At 41.8% G+C, this 26,169-nt stretch overlaps 2 protein-coding genes across 4 annotated transcripts in view; one reads left to right on the forward strand and one right to left on the reverse strand.

Moving 5' to 3' along the window:
- Positions 1 to 4,555, reverse strand: part of LOC110498462 (uncharacterized) — a 47,511-nt gene extending 42,956 nt beyond the window's left edge. The window contains exon 1 of one of the 2 annotated variants that reach the window (XM_090210508.1): positions 197 to 659. In XM_090210508.1, coding sequence (XP_090066634.1) covers positions 197 to 455 — 259 coding nt within the window. In that variant the 5' untranslated portion in view covers positions 456 to 659. Of the gene's footprint in view, positions 1 to 196 lie in introns of both variants that reach the window. The other variant, XM_021575154.3, reaches the window with a different exon arrangement.
- A 1,401-nt stretch (positions 4,556 to 5,956) lies between these two features.
- On the forward strand, positions 5,957 to 23,907 carry LOC110498529 (uncharacterized). Of its 2 annotated transcripts, XM_036953778.2 has the most exons (5): positions 5,957 to 8,377; positions 8,737 to 8,864; positions 12,035 to 12,223; positions 19,795 to 19,906; positions 21,005 to 23,907. In XM_036953778.2, the coding sequence occupies exons 1-5, from the start codon at positions 8,095 to 8,097 to the stop codon at positions 21,868 to 21,870; spliced, it is 1,578 nt and encodes a 525-aa protein (XP_036809673.2). In that variant the 5' UTR covers positions 5,957 to 8,094; the 3' UTR covers positions 21,871 to 23,907. The 2 variants fall into 2 exon arrangements, with proteins under 2 accessions (XP_036809673.2, XP_036809672.2); XM_036953777.2 differs by lacking the exons at positions 19,795 to 19,906; positions 21,005 to 23,907 and having other exon boundaries at positions 12,035 to 14,456.
- The last annotated feature ends 2,262 nt before the right edge of the window (positions 23,908 to 26,169 follow it).

The following is a 26,169-nucleotide window of genomic DNA, read 5'->3' on the forward strand; positions in this document are numbered from 1 at the left end:
AGAGTGATTGGGTATAAAGAGGTGGTTAGCTTGGGTGCTCAACGCTATATTGACTATTGTACACTATTGACACAGTCTTGAATTGGCAAGGATGTAAGCAACACTTCTCATAACTTCTTGCAAGATAACTAAGCAAATATTGGAATTATTGCATACTATCTAAACACATATGGGAAGGGAACGTGGCAAAATGTACCTCTTGCCATTTCTCTGAATCGGTCGAGGACCTTTACACTACTGGGACGACTGGGGAGGGCGCGCTCCCGTGCCACCTTCAGTTCCAGTAGCTGTAGTTTCCTCCGCAATCCCCTGTTTTCTTTATGACTTTGAGAAATTTCCAAACGAAACACTGCATAGTCGTCGTCTACGAGTTTACAGATCTCTGACACGGCTGCATTCGCTAGCACCTCCATGATGGAGGCTATTTGAGTGTGAAAAACCATACAGTTAGCCATTGTTAGCAGCTTGCTAGCGTCAGCTAGATAACGTCTATCAACCAAGTCCTGTCTCCAACGCGAACTAAAGACTACTTGGGGAAAGTATCTGATGCTTAGGAGTTCAATTAGTCATATCTGTAGTTCCATTATATTAATAAATATCTAAATAAAAACACTAACGTGAAAGTTGTTCTCGGTCACTGTTTACTTCCCTTTTACAGTGAAGAGAAAGGATTTCATTGGTTGGCGTCATGGGGCGTGATTAAATGAAAAAAGGAGTGCTCTGAGCTGCTCTTTGAAATATGCTATTGCTAGCTACGTTGCAAATGAATTTTTAAAAATCACAGCCATATTGTATCCACCACTGAAATATAAATAAATACAAAATAAACAAAAAATCACGACGTTTCATGATCAGTATCCGTTACACTCAGAACAGACTTGTTTAAAAAGAACAGTGTGTAAGCTATAAATATCTCTCTCTATATATGGGTTTGTGCCCATAGGTTCACACGTACTCATTCCAGGTTCTTTATTTTTACTAGTTCTACATTGTAGAATAATAGTGAACACATCAAAACTATGAAATAACACATATGGAATCATTTAGTAACCAAAAAAGTGTTGAACAAATCTAAATATATTTTATATTTGAGATTCTTCAAAGTTGCCACGCTTTGCCTTGATGACAGCTTTGCACACTCTTGGCATTCTCTCAACCAGCTTCATGAGGAATGCTTTTCCAACAGTCTTGGACTCTGCGGACCAACTCATCCCAAACCATCTCAATTGGTTTGAGGTCAGGTGATGTGGAGGCCAGGTCATCTGATGCAGCACTCTGTCACTTTCCTTCTTGGTAAAATAGCCCTTACACAGCCTGGAGGTGTGTTTTGGGTCATTGTCCTGTTGAAAAGCAAATGATAGTGGGACTAAGCACAAACCAGATGGGATGGCATATCTCTGCAGAATGCTGTGGAAGCCATGCTGGTTTAGTGTGCCTCGAATTCTAAATAAATCAGACAGTGTCACCAGCAAAGCCCCCCCACACCATCACACCACCTCCTCCCTGTTGCACGGTGGGAACTACACATGCGGAGATAACTCTGGCTCTTCCTTACCTGTGGTGGTCCTCATGAAGCTGGATGTTTTTTTTTGTACTGCATTAGATTATTATTTTTTAAATTCTTGAAATTTTCCCGGATTGACTGACCTTCATGTCTTAAAGTAATGATGATGTGTTGTTTTGTCTTTGCTTATTTGAGCTGTTCTTGACATAATATGAACTTAGTATTTTACCAAATAGGGCTATCTTCTGTATACCACCCCTACCTTGTCACAACACAACTGATTGGCTCAACCGCATTAAGAAGGAAAGAAATTCCACAAATGAGCTTTATACCTGTTAATTGAAATGCATTCCAGGTGACTACCTGCCTCATGAAGCTGGTTGACAGAATTCCAAGCGTGTGCAAAGCTGTCATCAAGGCAAAGGGTGACTACTTTGAAGAATCTCAAATATAAAATATCTTTTGATTTGTTTAATACTTTTTTGGTTACTACATGATTCCATGTGTTATTTCATAGTTTTGATGTGTTCACTATCATTCTACAATGGTAGAAAATTACACACAATTAAGAAAAACCCTTGAATGAGTAGGTGTCCAAACTTTTGAACGGTACTAAACTTAGAAAAAAAAATGTCCTTTCACTGTCAACTGTGTTTATTTTCAGCAAACATAACATGTGTAAATATTTTTATGAACATAAGATTCAACAACTGAGACATAAACTGAACAAGTTCCACAGACACGTGACTAACAGAAATTTAATAATGTGTCCCTGATCAAAGGGGGGTCAAAAGTAGCAGTCAGTATCTGGTGTGGCCACCAGCTGCATTAAGTATTGCAGTGCATCTCCTCCTCATGGACTGTTCTTGCTATGATATGTTACCCCACTCTTCCACCAAGGCACCTGCAAGTTCCCCGACATTTCTGGGGGGAATGGCCCTAGCCCTCACGCTCAGATCAAACAGGTCCCAGACGTGCCCAATGGGATTGAGATCAAGGGCTCTCCGCTGGCCATGGCACAACACTGACATTCCTGTCTTGCAGGAAATCACGCACAGAACAAGAATTATGGCTGGTGGCTTTGTCATGCTGGAGGGTCATGTCAGGATGAGCCTGCAGGAAGGGTACCACATGAGGGAGGAGGATGTCTTCCCTGTAACGCACATCGTTGAGATTTCCTGCAATGACAACAAGCTCAGTCTGATGATGCTGTGACACATCGCCCCAGACCATGATGGACCCTCCACCTCCAAATCGATCACGCTCAAGAGTACAACAGGCATAGGTGTAACGCTCATTCCTTCGACGATAAACGAGAATCCGACCATCACCTCTGGTGAGACAAAACCGTGACTCGTCAGTGAAGAGCACTTTTTGCCAGTCTTGTCTGGGCCAGCGAAGGTGGGTTTGTGCCCATAGGCGACGTTGTTGCCGGTGATGTCTGGTGAGGACCTGCCTTACAACAGGCCTACAAGTCCTCAGTCCAGCCTCTCTAAGCCTATAACGGACAGTCTGAGCACTGTCATGTCTTTGGCTATGCCGGATTCAGTGATATGACATGCTATTCTATAAAATAATTTATCCGTTATTAATATCACCTTATTCAGCTAATCATGTAAATGTAATTAACTAGAGAGTCAGGCACCACAAAATATATTTATAGAGCTGTTATCTTCCGAATAAACTCTTAAAGACCTAGTAATATTTTACATCAATAGCCGTCAATATCAATTATCGTCTTAAATCAGTCTCAACTGAAAGTTGTAAATTCTTTTATCTGCACGAACTCTGGCTAACAAGTTGAATCAGCAATACAAAATTGGGTTTAATTATTGATTTACTAAATATCTAACTAATCACACAGAATCACACATACACATAATTAATCATAACTTGATTACAAATTGCGTTCAGTGAAAGAGCTGGAAAACAGGAAAAAAGGCGAAGCTGTGCTATCGTAAATACAGTATCTTATGCATTCTAAATTACCACCCATTTGGAAAAGGAAAATGCAATAAATATTTACTCTGAGCTGCGCTTCAGTTGGTCGGTGGTAGATGGAAGGCTGTTTTGCCAAACCGAGTCCTTTGAAGAATGTCTCTGGTGGTCAATTGGGTGCGTTGTAGTAACGTCGTTGTGTGGTAGACGGGATACTCTGTCTGTTCCTTCCTAACCTGCGTTTGCAGCTGCGGAGGTATCACTTCTGTAGTGAATAAGAGTTCAAAGTTCATACCATTCGCAACCAAAGCTCACGCTGATGTTGGCTTCGTTCTGTAGTTATTATCTGAACCATTCTGACATAGGACCGTCGTCCTCATATCCTCAGAACAGCAAGTTATGTTGTCGTCAAGGCTTTATATAGGAAGGGAGAGGAGGGTGTGTTTGAAAAGTTTTATAGCCCATGTCCCTTCACAGGGGCGGGCCACTGATTGAGCAGAGCCCTATCTTATGAAAAGCCAAATGTCACATTTTAGAAGATAAAATCACATTTCATCCCATCACAAATAATTTCATATTCAAACATTTAAATTGAACAACAATTCCATGTGAATCCGATAACTCTGATGTGAAGACTTTCCACTGTAGAGTTTATGTCATCTTATATGACATCATATTCATTAAGTACCACCGCATATGTTCAATTGTTCGGATTACCAGAATATAGTTCATTTCCCCCCACCTTCTGATGTTCCCCGAATCTCTATGTTAACCAAGGGTTTTGCAAATATTACCTCAGTAGGGTAGAGAGAGGAAAAAGGGGGAAAGAGGTATTTATGACTGTCATAAACCTACCCACCAGGCCAACATCATGACAGCACTGATTGAGGGATTGTGCGTTCCTGGTGTTAGTCGGCAATTGTTGTTGCCATCCTGTACCTGTCTCGCAGACCTTTGGGGAACACAACCAGAGACTTCTGGCAAATTACTCTCCACAGAAAATGGACCGAGCAACTTCAACAGAGAGAGACGACAAGACATACAACCGTAAATATGTACATTGCAATTATTTTCGAATGAGCGGCCGTTCATGTGCAAAGTATTAGAATTTCCAAGAGCATAGTTATCAACTGTATGTAGTGGGTCCATTCTGTCTTTCCCACTCTCTGTCCACACCCCTTTCCATTGTCTATCAAGCTGTCATATCGGTTTAGTCCACTAGGGCCTTTTCATTGCATTTTGTAGTAATCAATGTGTAAGCTATTCTGTTTGAGTTTATGTAATTCTGTGTGATTAGTTAGTTAGAAAATAAATATTTAAGCCAATTTGTATATCGCTGATTCATCATTTATGCTAGGGTTCGTGCAGATATCCAAGGATTTTGCAACATTCAGAATGAGACTGATAGAAGGTAACAAATAATGAATGACTGATTGATGACTGAAATGTAAGAGATCTTTAAGAGTTCATTCGTAAAACGATTACTTGTTAAAAACTTTTTCCGTGGTGCCCCAAGATTCCTAATGAGTTAACTGTTACAGGATTAATGTAATCATCATAATAATTAAACATAGTTCATCAATTTGATAAAATAATCATCATCACATTAATGATAAAGGCATGACAGCAGTCAAGCATCGATTATCATGTAACTAGAATAAGACCTATTTATTGGACAGGAGCATCAAGCTCATATCGTGCATTTTTACCACCCTGTGAAGTTCATCATAACTTATTTGATCTGTAGCCTAATAAACTGCATGTTTTCCCAAGTCGTAATGGGAGGGCCACACACCATATCATCGCATGACTCCAAGTTTGCTTCGATATGATGCTTATTATATCAATATGTGCTCATAAATGCGTTTCCACCGCAATTTCTCACATCATTCATTTTACAGACACAAAAAGATCCCCTCATGTCGAATGAACAAATGATCTGTCGGCATTTATAAAATTGTATCAAAACATCCTGTTTCTATCACAGCTGTCGTAACCTTTTTTTATATTGTATGACTTTACTTGCATAAAAACTGTAATTGGAAACGTTGTTACTGATGAAAAGTGACAGCCTTGTCCTGTTGTTTCACGCATGTGTTTTATAATGATGAAATGAAGATGTCTGTAATGTTATATTGAACCTTTTCCAAAGTATTCTAAAATAAATGTTACAATAGTGAGGGTTCCAGATTTATAGAAAAGCTGAAGGGTTACCATAGTAATCAAAGTTATTCTACTTGTAAAATGTAATGTTTTGTGCAATAAAATTACTGTACTTTACGTTATGAAATTAAATACACAAAATCGACTCTGTGCTGAGTGACTTGGTTATTTTTTATTCATTGCAGGGACTGAGCTTCCCTTATGTCAGTCAGACCATACAACTCTACGCACAAAAATGTTGACCAAAACTAATTTACTTGAAGAACAATGTTCATCAAGTAAATGTGTTTTTGGTCAAATTTTCTGTGTCAATTGTTAAACGTAGTCCTTGTGCATAGAGTTATCTTTTTCTTTTTTTTTTTTAACTTGGCATACATTCTAAAGTGAAAAGTCTGAGTCTCAGCGTTATTATGTTACTGTGGAATTGCCCTTTACAGTCTGCAGTCTGAGGACCTGGTAATATCAGGGCTGCGTTCAGTACATTTTTATGTTCTGGAATGTTCAATTGAACAGATGGTGCTGTACTCAACCAGTTACAAAACGGGGAGGGCTTGTTGGTTGGGGAACGCTGTCAGCTGTGCAGTATGTCACTTATTGTTTCAAGCCACACCCACCAAATGGGAGCAAACGTACCTCAAAGTCTATTCAAGAACTCACAAGAATGTTTTGAGGAAACGTGTTGTTCAGTACAAACCGTTCTGCAACGTAGCAAATGTTCAAGCAAACTGAACGCACCTCAGGAGTTGCTGGAGGGAGAGACTCAATCTCTGAAACAGCTGGCCACAAATCATGGCCCCGGATCAGGACGCTGAATCAGGAGCCGTCGCTGTTCCTTCCCGAGTCGGAACCAGGAATGATCCACTAGGGACAGAGACTCCACCACAACCACCAAACAGAACACAACCAGTGGACAGGTGGACTGAACAACAGTCCTGGTGGTCATCAGAGAGACAGAGGCTCCAGTCAGGGATCCAGCCGGCAGCCCAGACTCTTCTCTTCACAGTCTCAGTGTAGGGATGGAACAGGGCTTGGGGATGATAGAGATAGACCCTGCTGTTCCTATGATACAACCACCACAGTATCCATGATCACCCTGGGCTTCAGCCTTCACAGGGAGTGACAGAAGACAACCCTGGTGGTAATCTGTCTTCTCCTTCATGGTCTCATCTAATGCCTGGTGACTGGGTTCATAGAAGGCCTGGAACTGGGTGTAGCCTTCCTCAGTTACCTCATGGTTACCCCACGAATACAGACATGGTCACAATGGGGGTTCACCATGAGAGGTACCTAGCCTATAAAAAAATAAAGGAGAGCCGCACACTCTAGTAGCTCAGATGCAAAAATATTTATGTCCAATGTTTCAACAGGAAAGCTGTCTTCATCAGGGTATCTAGCCTTTAACACAGCACACAATCCCAACAACACCCAAACAATGGCTATAGGTCAAAGAGGGAGCTCAAAGACTAACCACCTGAGGGTTGTGGCTCCTGCGGGAGGCTGAGCATTAGGGCTGACGCTGACAAGCCACACGCCTGCCCTACATGTGGGAAGTGTTTCGCTGAAGCAAACTATGTGAAGGAGCACCAGACCGTTCACACCAAGGAGAGGCCCTTCAAGTGTAAACTATGTTACAAGAGCCATTCTGCAACGTAGAACAGCTCTTGTAACAAGCGGTAGATGCAGGAGCCACAACCCTCAGGTGGTTGGTCTTTGAGCGCCATCCTGGACCTCTAGCCATTGTTTGGGTGTTGTTGGGATTGTGTGCTGTGTTATGGGCTTTAAAAGGGTATTACAAATATATTTAATTGATATTCATGCTCCACGAGGTGAGGCCAAATGTAAGATTAGAGCAATTATGATAGATGTGCGGCAGAAGAGGTGGGACTCAGAGCCCAAAGGCCAGCATTTACATGCCCGCCAAAGAAAGGTGGTGGACCAAGATTCAAGGGTCTGATAATGAAGGAAGAGGAAGAGGTGGTGGTTGCGTTTAGGACATTGTACGTCGAACTCGTCATTATGTCTGGTTGGCAAGTATGCAAATGGTTTGTGTACAGAGTGTATGGTTGATGAAACAGTCATGCATGTGTTGATGGATTGTTGTAAGTACAGGGCTCTTTTTATTTTCTTAGTAATACAGGATTCGATAGGAAGGTTTAGTTTCTCTTAATGTTTGTTTCTTTATTCGTTTAGTCTATTCATTTAGCTGTGCTTGACTACACACTCCAGTACAGTAGAGGCGGCATGCACCTCTAACGTTTGATGACCGCCATAATATTATTGAAGAAGAAGTAAACGGAAGTCAAGCGACCAAATACAAATTCCACGTTAGCGTTATTGTTTAGACGTGTAACAACACCCTAGACTGAAAAAAAACTAATTGAACTACACCGCATTACATACTTACCTCAGGTAGTGTTTAATTCGCGTTGGAGACGGGACTTGGTTGATAGATGTTATCTAGGTAACGCTAGCTAGCTGCTTAGCTAACAATGGCTAACTGTATGGTTTTTCACACTCAAATAGCCTCCGTCATGGAGGTGCTAGCGAATGCAGCCGTGGCAGAGATCTGTAAACTCGTAGACGACGACTATGCAGTGTTTCGTTTGGAAATAACTCAAAGCCAGAAAGAAAACGGGGCCTTGCGGAGGAAACTACAGCTATTGGAACTAAAGGTGGCACGGGAGCGCGCAGAGAGGACAATACGAGAGCGCGTCCTCGCCAGTCGTCCCAGTAGTGTCAAGGTCCTCGACCGATACAAAGGAATGACAAGAGGTATATTTTGCATAAGGCTGAGGATGCGCGGCCTGTCGACGTTCATATCTCAGTGCCTGTCGCCCTGTTCCCTTCTGCACGTGTGTTAGAATTGGGTCTTGTTAAGCAGGATAGTAACACTTGCGCGAAGACACTATCAAATTCTAACAAGATTCTTGATTTACTGCATTTCCTATTATCTACTCAATGAAAGCAATGTGATGCATGTTACATAATAATACATCGATTAGTAAATAGTATATCAATAATTTGATTAGTTATCTTACATCCTTGTAAATTCTAGACCGTGTTTGATAAATATACGGTTGAGCATTGACAGTAGCTAACCTACGCCTATTTTCTCCCAATCTCACACTCAGGTGGACATCTCACTGGAGGCCACAGGAGCTTTGTGAAGCCAGCGGGTCACAATACATGGAGCGATGACCAACCAATCACTGTTGACGAGGGCACTCGAACCTCAATTCAGAACATTATTGTGATAGAGGTTAGTGTAATAGAGAGCAATATTAAAGGCGTATTTTTGTAGGCACTAACGGAGGCTTACAACGCCATGGCTCATTGGCCAAAGCGTATGGGGAAATTATTATTATTTTTTTTTTTATAAATGCCGAAAATAAGGTCTGGTAAACACAGGCTTAGATCTTATACGTTGTGTAATATGAAAATCATCAGATTACATAATTTAATTTTGAGGCATTTATGTAATCAAAACAAGTGAAAAGATGTGCTAACACAAAAAAATAAAACTACATCTGCCATTGAAGTCTCGCTAACAGATTTAGCTTACCTTATCAAACGGACCCAAAGTTTCTTGATTACAACATCGTTCTCAAAACGATAACCTTCCCGCTGTAGAGATATGTTTGCAGCCTGAAGCAAAACAATATACCATCCTTGATGTTTCGTTCGATCTGGTAAAGGCCTCCACAGACTGTATGATTTTAGCCGTCTTATGTGGGCAAATTCTTAGGTCGTAAACGATTTATAGGAAGCCTTGTAAGTGTGACCGTCTAGGTCGGCCGATTAAGTACCACTACGTGCGTTCGTAGACTCTGACTTTGTCAGGTTTAGAAATGTTTAGCCTTTATCGTAGAGAGTGGCTGGTGTTAAGAGCTGATCCGGGGGACTGGCCCATAAGAACACAATATAATAGTTTGATTTAAACGGTTACATGCTTTGCAAGAATAACTATTTCCCTAATAATCTTTTTCATGACACATCTGAAATCAGGCGATAATGTGCATTTATCAAAATCCCCAATCAAAATAAACATTCTACCACAGCATCCATGCTATTTTGTGTAAGCCTATTTGATTCTGAGTTCAGACATATAAAGTTTGTATGTGAAAACTATTTCTAAGATGCATAGTTTTCAGTTTTTCCGAACTCACTTCACTTGTACATAAGCATGTAGTGAGACTTGCGCTGCTGGTGCTGGCACATGCGTAGATCAGATACACCGCTGCAGTCGCAGAATGTGACGACAGAAATGATCCCTATTATACAATCTGGCCAGGTTGATAAAGATTTTTGTAACACGTAGGTCCGTTTTTGATTTGCATTCCAAAAATTCAGCCGCACAAATGTACGTAGAGCTACGTAGAAAGCTAAAAAAAAAAAAAAAGCCAACTAGAATGTTGGCGGACTAGATTACGTAGTCGGCGTAGAGATGTAAAGAAAAAAAATCGGATTTATGTTGTAGTTAAATTTGTATGACCGTTTGGGACTCGTTAGCAACTTACATATTTTGAGCACATAAAGGCTTCATAATATCAGTCAGTTAACATTACATTTATCTCATAGAACAAAACCTATAACATCTCCGAAGCCTTGTGTGTTAACCTCGGGTCTTACTTTTGGTTTATACCCCTACCTGATGATTTCCCCCCAGAGGAATGCCCAACGAACCAGAGGTAAAAAATGCTAATTCATTTCATATTTTTTTGGGACTACAAGCTGGCGAGCTCAATAGTATTGCATAAAAAACAGTCTCTTCAGTCACTCTTTAAACAATAATGTTTACTCTCTCTCCCTTACTTTCATGTAGGCTATTTTTGCTTTGATTTAATCAGCAGCTCTATTTCCCATGTGTGCTGTTATTCATTAAACTGTGTTGGATGCAGTCTCTCACGATCTGCAAATGTGAGTTGCGGTTTGTTGATTATTGTGAGTTGCTATTTGTTGATTATTAGGAGTACAGTAATACTTCTGGCATTTCTGGAAAGTTCATTCTCCCCTTTTTAAGGAAAACACGTATTTATCCTCTTGACAGTTATGATGGGGAGAAAAATCAGAGCTATAAATTGTTTAATCTGTAGCCAAGGCTTTATAGTATATGGTTAAGTATGGCTGGCATTGGTTACAATCTGCCACAATATCAATGTTGCCAGCTAAGGTATAAGAGGGGATAGTAGAACTAGATGTACAAGGCTATCTGAATGGGAACACGATGGAAGTTAGACTTCACCTAAATATTTTATTATTTAATAGAAAATAATGCACTGACTTACGTGACTAAAATAGCTGTGAATAAGGAAGTGGAAGCTATTATGTGCATGATGGAAGTTAAGTTGGAGGTTTGTATGAGCTCTTCAGTAAAACAAAAATAACTACAATGATTAAAATGATTGTGACTATAACTAGACAAAAATTGTCCAGAGTTGTAGTCAACTGATAATAACTAAAACTAAGAAGGATGAAATTACTAAAATGGGTATTTTAGTCATAAAAACTCAATCTAAAATAGGTGAGAAAATGAACACTGCAGCCATCGATCTCTGTGCTCCCCAAAGAGTCACCCTCCAGGCATGTAGGTTAGCCTAGATGTTTGACGAAATCACCATTTCAGTAGTTCATCAAAGTAGATAAGCCATACTTTTAAGACTGCTAAATAAAAACATTAAATCAATTAATGTATTGTCATGTAGAGATACCTAAGCAACTGCATCTCTCTATCGCTCTTCCTCTCCATGTCTGTCTGCCAGCCCCACTGGCAAGAACCAATGAGAACAGGCAGATGAAGATGCAATTGATTCTGGTCATTGTAGTTAATTACCACATGTTCTGTGCTTAACTATGATGAGTTGGGCAACATATCCCAGAGAGAGATATCTCTAGAAAAACGGCGCAAACAACGCGTTGAGAGCAACAACAAACCAACAACAAACTAAATGGAATTCAAATAATTGAGTCCATCAATTAGTTATTTACAAACCAACATTTTGGTAAATAACTCAGCATCACAACAAGCTCTTATTTAATCTGAATAAATGATGACCAAACTACAACTGAGATTTACCAATTAGAAACAATTTGAATATCAAACTCACAAAAATGATAATTATACAATTACTAATTGTGATGGTAATTGTGATTGTAGCCATTTGGAGAACCAGGAAGAAAAAAAAGAATTATGACGGTGATACCACCACACGTAACATAATTGAAAAGCCCAGACTGTCTTCTCAAAGGTACAACAGGACCTGACACAGTGGCATGTATGGCCTTAATTAGAGATACGGATCAAAAAGGAATGTCCATTAGAGAGGGCAAATGAATTGCTGAGTCTCAGGAGGATAGGGGAGCTTGTGAATCTTCTCCACGGCGTTGTTTTTCAAGTCATGTACCAATAATAAGCTCCTCTCTTCTTGTCAGTCTGTAGATGCAGATGCTGCAGGGCCCGGAGGATCGCCTCTGGTGAAGCAGGAGAAGTCTGAAGGAGAGGAGGACCCACGGCACAACAGAGACATCCAAACTGGAGCAGCGGCTGGAGTGCCCCCTATAGCCACGGAGGACAACACCACCGCTCCAGCGCAGCCCAGGACCCAACGCAGCATCACGGAGGTCAGTGGAACGCCGAACGCCGTCCTCAAGTCCGAGACAGACACAAAGACTTTAACTGTAACACGCAGGCTCTTACACACAGGATTTGACCACAGATCAGACCCAGAGAGACTGGGGCTGGGGAGACTGGGCTGTCCTCCTGCTCCCAGCTCAGGGTACTTACCAGTATTTCACCAGACCCAGAGGACGGTTCATTCCCGTGGAGATGGTGAAGGTGACACATTAGACACTGGCAGTGATGATCTGTCTTCCTCTTACGCTACAGAGATGGAACCTGGCAACATATCCTTGGGTTTAGAGACACAGACTGATCTGTCTAGAGGGTACTGGAACCAGTACAGTAGTAGTGTATACTCTGAAGGGTGCCTAGATAAGAAAAGGGAGGGTCTGGTCGTAGATGTGAAAGTGGAGGGCGATACTCCTCCCACATGGAATGCGGATAGTCACCTAGGAGACCGACACTCACAGGGCAGAGAATTCTTAGATTACAGAGGAAGCTTAGAGACTAATCCAAATGTCGCAACCCACTCCCCTTTACACGCGTTCAGGGATCGCGACCCAGTGTCCGCGTCGATGGGGCTTTCTGATTCACAGGGCCCCGTCCTTTTCGATCAGGTCTTGAACTCAAACGACCAAAGGGCAAAGGCTTGGGGAGGTGGAGAAACATCAGGCAATACTAAAGAGAAACGGTTCCTCTGCATGTTCTGTAACAAAGGCTTCAGCTGCCCCCAGAAGGTGGAGAGGCACCAGAGGATCCACACAGGTGAGAAACCCTACAGCTGCCCCCAGTGTGAGAAAAGGTTCTCCCGCCAGGACCACTTGAAGTTGCACCAGAAGGTCCACACAGGGGAGAAACCCTACAGCTGCCCCCAGTGTCACATGCGCTTTACCCAGGCTGGCAACCTGAAGATGCACCTGAAGGTTCACACGGGAGAGAGGCCATTCGCCTGTACGCACTGCGGGAAGAAGTTCTCAGAAAGGAGATACCTCAGGATACACCAGCAGAAAAACCATTCCACTCTAACATAGAAAGTAACCATTCCACTCAATAGCTTCTGGCATTTAGATCAAACCCTGCATTAAAGACAAATACTAATTTACATTGTTGTCAACAGAAAGTATGCATTTGGAATAACCAGAGTAACAGATTTCAGTGTTGAATATTCCTGGCAGAATATTGCATCCAGACATTGTGATATACACTGAATGTATAAAACATTAGGAACACCTTCTCTTTCTATGACAGACTGACCAGGTGAATCCAGGTGAAAGCTATGATCCCTTATTGATGTCACCTGTTAAATCAACTTCAGTCTGTAAATGAAGGGGAGGAGGCAGGTTAAAGAAGGATTTTAAAGCCTTGAGACATGGATAGTGTGTGTGTGCCATTTAGAGGGTGACTGGGCAAGACAGACTAAAGTGCCTTTGAATGGGGTATGATTGTAGGTGCCAGGCGTACTGGTTTGAGTGTGTCAAGAACTGCAACGCTGCTGGGTTTTTCACACTCAGCAGTTTCCTGTGTGTATCAAGAATGGTCCACCACCCAAAGGACATCCAGCCAACTTAACACAACTTTGGAAGCATTGGAGTCAACATTGTTGAGTCCATGTCCTGACGAATTAAGTCTGTTCTGAGGGCAAAAGGGGGTGCAACTCAGTATTAGGAAGGTGTTCCTTATGTTTTGTACACTCAGTGTATAAGGCACATTCACACCTGAGAAATCTGTTTCATATTGTGTTTGTGCTGTGTAGGATATATGATGTTCACAAATGAACCCAAAACACTTTTAATGAGAAAATGAATAGTTTATGAAGATCATGCAGATTTGTTTGATGTGTATGTGTGGTTTTCATGTGGTATATTTAACACTTGTTTATGTTTAGCCCCTTCCACTTGTGGAAATTGGTCAATATGGATTAGGCCAAATTGAAATTTCTAACAGATTAACTATTAAAGGCATATGCATTACCATGGTAGAAATTGAAGGAGAACACTAGAGTTGATGGGGAAATTATTTGACCAAAGGTGAAGACAACAGTTCACCTGACACAAGACTGAATCCAAACATTACACGGTTGATTTTATGTGCATTGGACATTTACTGTACTTTTCATGGCATTTGTCAATAACAAAATCTGAAAATACTCTGGAAACATTCAGTAACAAAATATGAATATTCATTGTAATTTTGGAGTGGGAGCAACAGTAAAAGTAAAAAATGTTTTGAGTCAAATTTATTTATATAGCCCTTCTTACATCAGCTGATATATCAAAGTGCTGTACAGAAACCCAGCCTAAAACCCCAAACAGCAAGCAATGCAGGTGTAGAAGCACGGTGGCTGGAAAAACTCCCTAGAAAGGCCAAAACCTAGGAAGAAACCTAGAGAGGAACCAGGCTATGAGGGGTGGCCAGTCCTCTTCTGGCTGTGCCGGGTGGAGATTATAACAGAACATGGCCAAGATGTTCAAATGTTCATAAATAACCAGCATGGTCAAATAATAATAATCACAGTAGTTGTTGAGGGTGCAACAAGTCAGCACCTCAGGAGTAAATGTCAGTTGGCTTTTCATAGCCGATCATTAAGAGTATCTCTACCGCTCCTGCTGTCTCTAGAGAGTTGAAAACAGCAGGTCTGGGACAGGTAGCACGTCCAACTCAGGGTTCCATAGCCGCAGGCAGAACAGTTGAAACTGGAGCAGCAGCAGGGCCAGGTGGACTGGGGACAGCAAGGAGTCATCATGCCAGGTAGTCCTGAGGCATGGTCCTAGGGCTCAGGTCCTCCGAGAGAAAGAGAGAATTAGAGAGAGAGCATACTTAAATTCACACAGGACACGGGATAAGACCGAAGGAGTACCAGATATAACAGACTGACCCTAGCCCCCCGACACATAAACTACTGCAGCATAAATACTGGAGGCTGAGACAGGAGCGGTCAGGAGACACTGCTGCCCCATCCAATGATACCCCCGGACAGGGCCAAACAGGCAGGATATAACCCCACCCACTTTTCCAAAGCACAGCCCCCACACCACTAGAGGGATATCTTCAACCACCAACTTACCATCCTGAGACGAGGCTGAGTATAGCCCACAAAGCTCTCCGCCACGGCACAACCCAATGGGGGGCGCCAACCCAGTGAGAGGTCTAACTGGTTAAAGAGGTGTGCATTGTTCCGAAGTAATTTCAGTGTACTTTTATGACTTTATGGCTTATTTGAGCTCTGCTTGCATTGCCATTGAGGAACTGAAGCAAGCACACTTGCAGTGTTTTGTTTGGAACACAACCCTGCGTCCCCACCATCACACAATTCGAGACCTTGGGACTATAAAGGCTCTCACATTTTGGTCAAAAATGTGTTATTCACATAGTTGCTCTTTAGTTGGTACTACACGTGTGATGTCAGATTTGTGATAAAGACAACTTACGATGGTAAAAGAAAAAGTGATATCTTCGCAAACATCTTTGAAACCCAGGTTGACATTTCAGAGCCATAAGGTTCTATCTGTGAATGACCCACCCCCCCAAAAAAATTGTTTTGCAAATCTCAACATTTTTATACCCTGCACTTCAGGTACCTTTTAAAGTGAGGACTTTATTGGGTTATGAAAGAAGAATTCATTACAAAACAGTTCTGAGATCTGGGATGAGAACTTTGATGCTCAATATCTCAGAACTATGCTTTGCGCAGATAGAACTTTGAACTCCCAAGGTCACGAATTACTGTTGCTGTTTACGTAATCTCACATTTTTCTATTAGAAATCGCAATCTGGGTCAGGTGGGCATCATTTGACAGCGTATCCTATTGTCAACATAACTAGCTAATACAGTGGTAGGCTTTCAAAAGGTACTTCAGACAAACAGACTGTAATTTTGGTGCACATAGAATGGAGTCATGAGTGTATTCAAGTGCGTGTTCCTCGGCTAAGGTTCTACACAATACGACAAACACAGTCTCATTGTGTTCAGGACAACCCAGGGTTTAACGCATGTCATCCTTGTAACTGTGGATCAAACATGGCGATCATAAACGTTGATACTCTAAATGACATGTTTTCCGATATGGAAATGTGAAGTGCACATTTGGACTCACAGGTGTGTGGTTTGCTTGTATGACATCAGTGGTAGTTATTATAATCCTCAACGTCTCATCTTTCAGAACGCATTGACTCAATTTCCAGCATTCCCCTCACTCAGACAACAACAAATGTGCTAAAGTAACCCAATTAACAGGTGGGATGGGGACATCTTGTTGCTCAAGTTTATAACGGCTGTCAGTCAAATCTCATACAGTGATGGGAAGCGGAGCTCTGACATCATATATAGCATGTTACTGTACAGCCACTGCATTCCAATTTAGGCGCTTATCAATGTCAAAATCTTGTATTTTCAACCTGTACACGGAATGACTGGGTGTGAGTGGAAAGGGTTAATATACACAAAATGGGACTTTTCATTCTAAGACTTTCATTGAGACTCTCTTTGGTATACATCACATTTGATCTCACCCTATTCTGCATACATACAACAGCACTTTATAACCAATATACACTTACTAAATATACCTACACATACCCACACACTAACAAACACCTACTGTACCCATCATTATAGTTTAGTCAGGTTTGTCTTTTTATTTTTTTACTTATCATAGCTGGCTTGTTTTTACCCACATATTTATGTCCACCATGATGGGTTTAACAACAATGAAGTCATTCTGTAACTGCAGTGGGGATGGGTAAACACACCACGTTGAAAGTCCATGCCTTTCAATCATCAAACCATCAATGCTGCATTATGTACCTTTATGGGCGACCCCACCAAATTCACATAGAAATGACAGTTGTAGATCTGTCATTCTTATTGAAAGCAAGTCTAATAAGCGGTAGATCTGTTCTATGTGCACTATTTTTATGCTTCGCGTTCGTAAGTTTAATTTTTGCGACTTTAACTTCCAGTTTTGTACACCAGCTGGAAATACTTTTTGGTTATTGAAAAGATATTTCACAGCGGTTTAGATGGTACAACGATTCTCTACACTTAGATAGGGTTGGGCGGTATCCAGATTGTCATACTGTCCTCTCAACCCAGGAAACAAACAAATAAAAGCCCATTGGGTGTCTATTACCAGAATTCTCACAAAATTGTCACAATTAATAGCAAATTTCAATGGAGGCTGATAGCTAAATATGTTAACAAGCACAAAAGAAAATAAACGAATTGCAAAGACAGGCAATCCAGCTCATGAAGTTAAACATACAGTGGGGCAAAAAAGTATTTAGTCAGCCACCAATTGTGCAAGTTCTCCCACTTAAAAAGTTGAGGCCTGTAATTTTCCTCATAGGTACACTTCAACTATGACAGACAAAATGAGGAATAAACATCCAGAAAATCACATTGTAGGATTTTTAATGGATTTATTTGCAAATTATGGTGGAAAATAATTATTTTGTAAACGCAGATCTAAAATGCTTCTTATTGTAAATTCTGCTCGGCATCAGAGCAATTTTGTACTTCAGTTGCAACTCATCTTGAATGAGAATTCACGAACAGGCAGACAGTACTCTGAGTGATGTGTAAGCTTTTTTTTCTCCGGTACATTTCTTGGTGTAGCCAGTCTATTTTCGATGGTAAAGTGCTAGATTCACTTTAAGCATTTATATTAGGACAAGTAGCTAGCTACCTTCTTTCTATGATAGGTCTAAACATTAGAAAGATATTGGCCATCCATCGTTTTTGGTCGGAAAAAAAGACAGCTTTTTCATTGTAAGTTAATTTACTTGTGTGGCTGCCAGCCAAATTAGGTTGCACTTCTGTTGTCATCTTATGAAAATTAAGCTATTTTCTGCCTGTGTTGCAATAATGTATTATCTGTGAGGAAAAACTATAGTTGCACGTCCTTGATCACTCTATTGAAGAAAAAAAACTCCCAGTTTGCTTTAAATATAAAACGCGACCCCTGTCAATACACAGCTGGATTTAACTGCTCCCGCTTTCCCCTGTAGTGCTATTTACAAACAAACACGTGACTGGCTCAACTGTGCTGGGGACCTAAGTAAGCTTCGTGTTGATGCCATGTTTCATGAGCTGAAATAAAATATCCCTGAAATGTTCCATATGCACAACAAAACGTAATTCTCTCATGTTGTCCATACATTTCTTTACATCCCTGTTAGTGAGCATTTCTCCTTTGCCAAGATAATCCATCCACCTAACAGGTGTGGCATATCAAGAAAACGATTAAACAGCATGCTCATTACACAGGTGCACCTTGTGCTGGGGACAAAAGGCCACTCTTAAATGTGATTGCAGGATAGTCCATTAGAGCTGTTGCCAGAGAATTGAATGTTCATTCATTTACTATCAGCCACCTCCATTTTAGAAAATGTGGCATTACGTCCAACTGGCCTCACAACCGCAGACCATGTGTAACCACGCCAGCGAAGGACCTCCACACCTGGCTTCTTCATCTGAGGGATCGTCTGAGACCAGCCACCTGGATAACTGATGAAACTGGGTTTGCATCAGTGTTTCTGCAAAAACTGTCAAACTGTTTTAGGGAAGCTCATCTGCATGCTCATCGTCCTCACTAGGGTCTTGACCTGACTACAGTTCGGCATCATAACCAACTTCAGTGGGCAAATTCTCACCTTTGATGGCCACTGGCACGCTGGAGAAGTTTGCTCTTCACGCATGAATCCCGGTTTCCACTGTACTGGGCAGATGGCATCGTGTGGGCGAGCGGTTTGCTGATGTCAACGTTCTGAACGGAGTGCCTCATGATGGCAATGGGGTTATGGTATGGGCAGGCATAAGCTACATACAATGAACACAATTGCATTTTATCAATGGCAATTTGAATGCACAGAGTTGCCGTGACGAGATCCTGAGGCCCATTGCCGTGCCATTCATCCGCCTCCATCACCTCATGTTTCAGCATGATAATGCACGGCCCCATGTCTCAAGGATCTGTACACAGTTCATGTTCTTTCCCAGTTCTTCCATGGCCTGCATACTTACCAGACATGTCACCCATAGAGCATGTTTGTGATGCTCTGGATCGTCGTGTACGAAAGTGTTCCAGTTCCCGCCAATATCCAACAACTTTGCACAGCCATTGAAGAAGAGTGGGACAACATTCCACAGGCCACAGTCAACAGCCTGATCAACTCTATGTGAAGGAGATGTGTCGCGCTGCACGAGGCAAATGGTGGTCACACCAGATACTGACTGGCTTTCTGATCCACGCCCCTACTTGTTTTTAAGGTATCTGTGACCAACAGATGCATATCTGTATTCCCAGTCATGTGAAATCCATAGATTAGGGCCAAATTAATTTATTTCAATTGACTGATTTCCTTATATGAACTGTAACAATGTAAAATCTTTGAAATTGCTCCATGTAGCGTTTTTATGTTTTTGTTCAGTGTACATTTGTAAAGTAACAAATCAACTAGCATGTTTGTATAGTACTCATAGCAATCCCTCATTGCCCAATCAGAAGATGCTCATAGCAGGGTGCTCGTATAAGATTTCTTGATCCAACATCCTCTCCCTCTGTATCTCTTACAGCCAGTAGACATGGAGGATGGGAAGCCTGATCTGCTGCTGGTCAAAGAGGAGACAATAGAAGATGGACCAGAGAGCATTGACCTGCTGAGTGGACTAAAGATGGGGGAGCAAGGTAAGAGAGAGATACATATAGCCTCCATACAGTAATATATCTTCAATGGGAATAATAGCTATTATAATTTTGAAAAAAAGTTTTTTTCATAAAATTAAGTTAATACAACATGTTTACATACATAAACACACATCATAACGTATGAACACGACCAGGGCCTGATTTCCCTATAGCGATGGAACTTAGGCGTACAAGATGCTGCTTTCTTACAACGTCCTAAAATGTAACATGCGTTTCCCAAAACACCAAGCAGAGAGAATGTTCGCTAAGTGCGTTGTTGAGGCATGTGTTGATACTGATAGGATCGAAAGAACGGCAGCCCTGCTCTCAGATCAGCGTTCTCCCTTTCCAATCTTACCTTTAACATTTGAATTATTCCACAATACTGACGACGGATCAGCTCCTAGAGATAGTATCACCTATGGCTACAAATATTGAGGTGGCTTATTCTAATGCTTACCCTATAATAATGCACTAGATCAAGGTTTGGAACATCGTTGCGCACATGTTACACATCATGACATATATTGAGGCCAAAATTACAGACAGTAGCATACAAGGAGCTAAATAAAGCTCCATTGAATTAACATTCAAAATACAGGTCTCTGTAGCCTATAGGCCTACTATATTTATTTTAATACAGTCATCTAGGTTTTCATTTGAAGCATCTTTATATCCTTTTCTTGTTATGCAAAGAAATGAGCAACTTTGTATTTGTAGTTTTGTAGTCACTGTCACATTCGTTCTGAAGTTGTCGGCTGTCACAGAAAGACTGGTAAACATCTTGATTTTGTGTTTAGCGGACATCTTGATTGTGTGTATAAAGTGATGCGGATGGGCAAAAAAGCATCTAACGACGTACTTAGCTGTTCTACATGTGGTCTGAGGCAGTCGTTAAACAACAAGCGTTTTCAAGAGCAAATTTAGTAATGATGGTTTTGGGAAACCGATTAACGATGCTCATACGAAGGTTCTAATGATGAACATAGCCTTAAGATGCTTTTGGGAAACTGGGCCCAGGTAACTAACTAAAAAAAACTCTACAGGTAAAGTTCTCTGCCATGTTTTTAAAGTCTGTTTTCTAAACGCATCCTGCAGGTGGTTGGCTGGAGGATAACAGAGAAGACTGGTCGGCCATCTTGGATTCCCAGACCCAGACGGGTGCCAAGGGCCCAGTGGATAACATCACTGAGCAGGCCAGGACCAGAGGCGACATAGTGGAGGTCAGTGGATGGGACAGCATCTTCAACTCTGGACTGGGGAACAACACTGTTTACCACAACCAGAAACAGACAGTTGAACACAAAACAACAACTGAACATAGTCTCCATGACAACAGACTGGCTGAGACCAGGGCGAGGCGTAGATTTTGTCTGCGGGGACGGGGAGGTGTCGGTATGCCGCGGGAGAGAACAGACACAGACTCCTCGAGTGATGCTCCGGCCTGCTCCTATAGTTGTGATTCAGAGAGACTGACGGCGCCTCAGGTTAACCCCCTAACAGGTGCTGCCTTCAGCCTGCCTTCTATAGGATCTATCAACTGGAACATGGACCCTGCGACAACACAGACACTCCCTGGCCTTCATCCTCCTCACACTCTCCTAATGTTAAACCAGACCTCAGACAATGCCAAAACACTAAATGGCTACACAAACCCATTGACAAATGATGGTAATAGAGACGGAATCAGTAAAGGTGTCAGCACCAAAGAAAAGCGCTTCCCGTCTTCATTCTGTGGGAAAGTCTTCAGTTTCCCCGAACAGGTGGAGCTCCACCAGAGGATGCACACAGGGGGGAAACCTTTCGGCTGCCATCTGTGCCGGGTCAGTTTTTCAGACTCGTCCAACCTGAAGAGGCACCTGAGGGTCCACACAGGGGAGAAACCCTACAGCTGCCCCCAGTGTGAGAAGAGGTTCTCCCGCCAGCACAATATGAAGATGCACCTGAAGGTCCACACGGGATAGATGTCGTTCGCCTGTACGCACTGCAGGAAGTGGTTCTCAGAGAGGAGCTTTCTGAGGACACAACAGAAAATGCACACAGCGCATATATAGTAAAATGTACAGTGCCTTCACAAGGTTTTCACACCCCTTGATTTTTCCACATTTTGTTGTTACAGACTGAATTTAAAATGGATTACATTTAGATGTTTTGGTCACTGGCCTACACACAATATCCCAAATTAATAAAAAATGAAAAGCTGAAACCCCTTTGTTATGGCAAGCCTAAATAAGGTCAGGAGTAAACATGTGCTTAACAAGTCTCATAAGTTTCATGGACTCACTCTGTGTGCAATGATAGTGTTTAACATACTTTTTTTATGACTACCTCATCTCTGTACCCCACACATACAATTATCTTTAAAGTCCTTCAATCGAGCAGTGAATTTCAAACAGATTCAACCACAAAGACCAGGGAGGTTTTCCAATGCTCCGCAAAGAAGGGCACCTATTTGTAGATGGGTACAAATTTAAAAAAGCAGACATTGAATATCCTTCTGAGAATGGTGAAGTTATGAATTACACTTTGAATGAAGGATCAATACACCCAGTCACTACAAAAATACAGGCGTCCTTCCTAACTCAGTTTCCGGAGAGGAAGGAAACCACTCGGGGATTTCACCATGAGGACAATGGTGACTTTGAAATAGTTTGAGTTTAATGGTTGTGATGTGAGAACTGAGGATGGATCAACAACATTGTAGTTACTCCACAATACTAACCTAATTGACAGAGTGAAAAAAAGGAAGCCTAAACATTCCAAAACATACATCCTGTTTTCCAAAAAATTGACAAAGCAATTCACTTTTTGTCTTGAAAACGAAGTGTTATGTTTGGGGCAAATCCAATAAAACACATTACTGAGTACCACTCTCTATATTTTCAAGCATAGTGCTGGCTACATCATGTTATGGGTATGCTTGGAATTGTTAAGGAATGGGATGTTTTTAAGGATAAAAAAAGAAACGGAATGGAGCTAAGCACAGGCAAAATCCTAGAGGAAAACCTGGTTCAGTCTGCTTTCCACCAGACACTGGGAGATTAATTCACCTTTCATTAGGACAATAACCTAAAACACAAGGCCAAATCTACACGGGAGTTGCTTACCAAGAAGAAAATAAATGTTCTTGAGTGGCCGAGTTACAGTTTTGACTTAAATCTGCTTAAATCTATGGCAAGACCTGAAAATGGTTGTCTAGCAATGGTCAACAATCAATTTGACAGAGCTTGAAGAATTTTGTTTTAAGAATAATGGGCAAATGTTGAACAATCCAGGTGTGGAAAGCTCTTAGAGACTTACCCAGAGAAACTCACAGCTGTAATCGCTGCCAAAAGTGATTCTAACATGTATTGACTCGGGGGGGGGGGGGGGGGGGGGGGTTGAATACTTAAATGATGTAGAAACAGTATATTAGTGTTTTCTAATTATTTACTTTTTTACTGATGTTTGATAGTATTTTTAGTAAGATCATTGACAAAAAGATGACAAATCCAATTTTCCCACTTTGTAACACAACAATGTGGAAAAATTCAAGGTATGTGAATACTTTCTGAAGGCACTGTAGTACTATTTAGTTTGTTTGTAGTTAATTCTGCTGGTTTGGGTTGTAGTATGGAACTGGATGAGGTGAACTGAGGAAAGAATGAGTATGATAAGGCAGAGTAGATGATATGGTGGTGAGGATGTCTGTAAAAATGCTTCACTGATGAAAAGTGACAACCTGTCATGTTGTTTGACGTTGGTGTTTTATGAGGAAATTATAGTGCCTTAATTCATGTTTACTTGACATAAAGTAGTGAAGATGTGTGTAATGTTGAATCTTTTCAAAAACTATTCTAAAAAGTTTTTCATCAAAGCGAGATTTACTTAAAAGGTCAAGTGTTACCATACTGAGAAAAGTTACTACTTGTTATGTATTGTTTTGTACAGTAAAAGTACTGTACACCAGGTTATGTGAATGTATGACCATTTTGTTCAAATGAAATACATAATTGACTCTGTGCTGTCTGACTTGGTTATTTTTGTATCATTGCAGATACTGAATTTCCCTTCTCTCAGTCGAACCAAAACATTATACTTAATTCCTGAATCAACACATATGGACATTTTTTATAATAAACTCCAATGACTCCATATTGCTAGGTACTTTAATCACATTGTTAGAGATGGGCTTGACATTTTATAATATGTCATGTTCAGCAAAGACTTAGAAACCTTTATATGCTCTTCAGTACAATTCGTTTTTAGGGCAGTGACAGGATCTCTGAAGCGGCTGGTGACAAACAATGGCCCCGGATCAGGACCATGGATCAGGAGTCGTCGCTGTTCCTTCCGGAGTCGGAACCAGGACCGAACTACGAGATACAGAGACTCTCCATCACCACCACACAGAACACAACCAGTGGACAGGTAGACTGAACATCTTCAGTCTTGGTCGTCATCAGAGAGACAGAGGTTCCAGTCAGGGATCCAGTCTGCAGAACAGACCCTTCTCTTCACAGTCTCAGTGCAGGGATGGAGCAGGTCCCGGAGCTGATAGAGATAGACCCTCCTGTTTCTATGACACAAACACCACCATATTCATGATGATCAGAGCAGGTCATCCTGGGAACCAGTGGCGAACCTTGAAGGCCTTCTAAGCCTTCAGAGAGTATATATAGATTGATTTGAATGTTTTTGTGAATAGCCTGCTATTTATTTGACACTATTTGATGCTGTCTATCTGCCGTGTCTGTGTTTGACCAAAACCGCGCTCTCTTTTAGCCATGGAGTGCTATGTATTACGGTCGCTGTCCTTTCAGCACCACGAGCCTCACCTTTGATGTGTCACTGTTGTCAATTTTGGTGATGGTGTGATAGTGGTGTTGGGCTACCGTAGGTTGTGTAAACAGTGGTTTTTGTTTTGCTGGTTGCATTATTTTATGCTGTGTGTTACATTTGTGTCTGTGCTGGTTCTGTCTCTGTGTAAGCGGCAGCCCGAAGCGCAGCCAGGGCTGTTTGATTCATTCATAATGTCACCAAAATGCATTGTTCCTCCTTGGCTATAACTTGAATGGTCCGGCTCCAGGGGATACAATGTAGGCTTTTGGAAGATTTTTGGTCCCTCTGAAGGCTTAGGTTCTACAGTAACAGTTCGCTAGAAATAGTCCCTCCCGTTCCTATGATACGAACAAACAAACACCTCAGTATCCATGACGAACAGAGCAGGTCACGTTGGGCTTCAGCCTTCAGATCGTGGTGGGAGATCTCCCTGGTGGTAGTCTATCAGGAAGTCTGTCTTCTCCTTCAGGGTCTTGTCTAATGCCTGGTGACTGGGTTCATAGAAGGCCTGGACCTGGGTCTAGCCTTCCTCAGTTACCTCAGGGTTACCTCACCAATACAGTTGGGTCAGGATGGGTGTCACCTGTTGATGATTGAATTACAGGAGAGTTGAGACCAAATCACGGACGCTGGACAGAGTGGATTTCAGTTGTAACAAAAGGCAGTTTATTAAGGTCAAAGATATCTTGTCCTGCCGTTTTACCGTGCACGGACCTATTCGCATAAGTTAGGTGAAAAAGGGGGCCTAAACAAAGGTTACAACAGTTTTTATACATAGAATAATGTAGGTGGAGTCTTGTCGTGGTGGTCTTCTGACTGGTCCCAAAGAGTTGGAGGCGGACCTGCTCTAGCCAGAGCAGGAGCCCCACTGGTGCACCGCAGAGTCTTCTGCTCTGGGCACCCGACCAGTAGAGGGGGGATAATGTGTGTGTGTTTATGCAAGAAGGTATTTGTGTGTCAGAGGATCGTGAGGTAGGGAAAACTGAGAGGGGCAGTTTTATGGCTGGGTGTGTGTGATCGTGCGATGGAATGTCTATGTGTGTCCTGGGGTCGTGAGATAAGAGGAACTGAAACTGGCAGTTTATGGCTGGGGGTAGGGTGCTTCCTGTTCGGACAGGGGTGCGTGCAATGACTTGAGTCAGGCGAATTGATTTGGCGCTGTATAATATATGAGCTATGTGTATGAATATATGTATATATGACACACCACAAGAAGTGGTGAACACAGCACACAATCCAAACAATGGCTAGAGGACGGAGCTCAAAGACTAACCACCTTAGTTAGGGTGTTGGCTCCTGTTTCTACCTCCTCTAGTGTTATTGGGTCACAAAGTGGGAGGGCGAGCATTAGGACGGACGCAGGCAAGCCGTACGACTGCCCCGCGTGTGGAAAGCACTTTTCCCAGGTGAACTATGTGACGAAGCACCAGACCATTCACATC

The sequence above is a fragment of the Oncorhynchus mykiss genome, chromosome 19 (assembly GCF_057628025.1).
Source record: "Oncorhynchus mykiss isolate SJ-2025 chromosome 19, ASM5762802v1, whole genome shotgun sequence".
Lineage (NCBI taxonomy): Eukaryota > Metazoa > Chordata > Actinopteri > Salmoniformes > Salmonidae > Oncorhynchus > Oncorhynchus mykiss.

What these genes read in the sequence shown, in the direction of transcription:
- LOC110498529 (XM_036953777.2), top strand. Translation starts at nt 8,095, where the DNA reads ATGGCTAACTGTATGGTTTTTCACACTCAAATAGCCTCCGTCATGGAG. An exon ending in ATACAAAGGAATGACAAGAG is followed by an intron (nt 8,378 to 8,736) that starts GTATATTTTGCA and finishes TCTCACACTCAG; the next exon opens with GTGGACATCTCACTGGAGGC. An exon ending in AGAACATTATTGTGATAGAG is followed by an intron (nt 8,865 to 12,034) that starts GTTAGTGTAATA and finishes TCTTCTTGTCAG; the next exon opens with TCTGTAGATGCAGATGCTGC.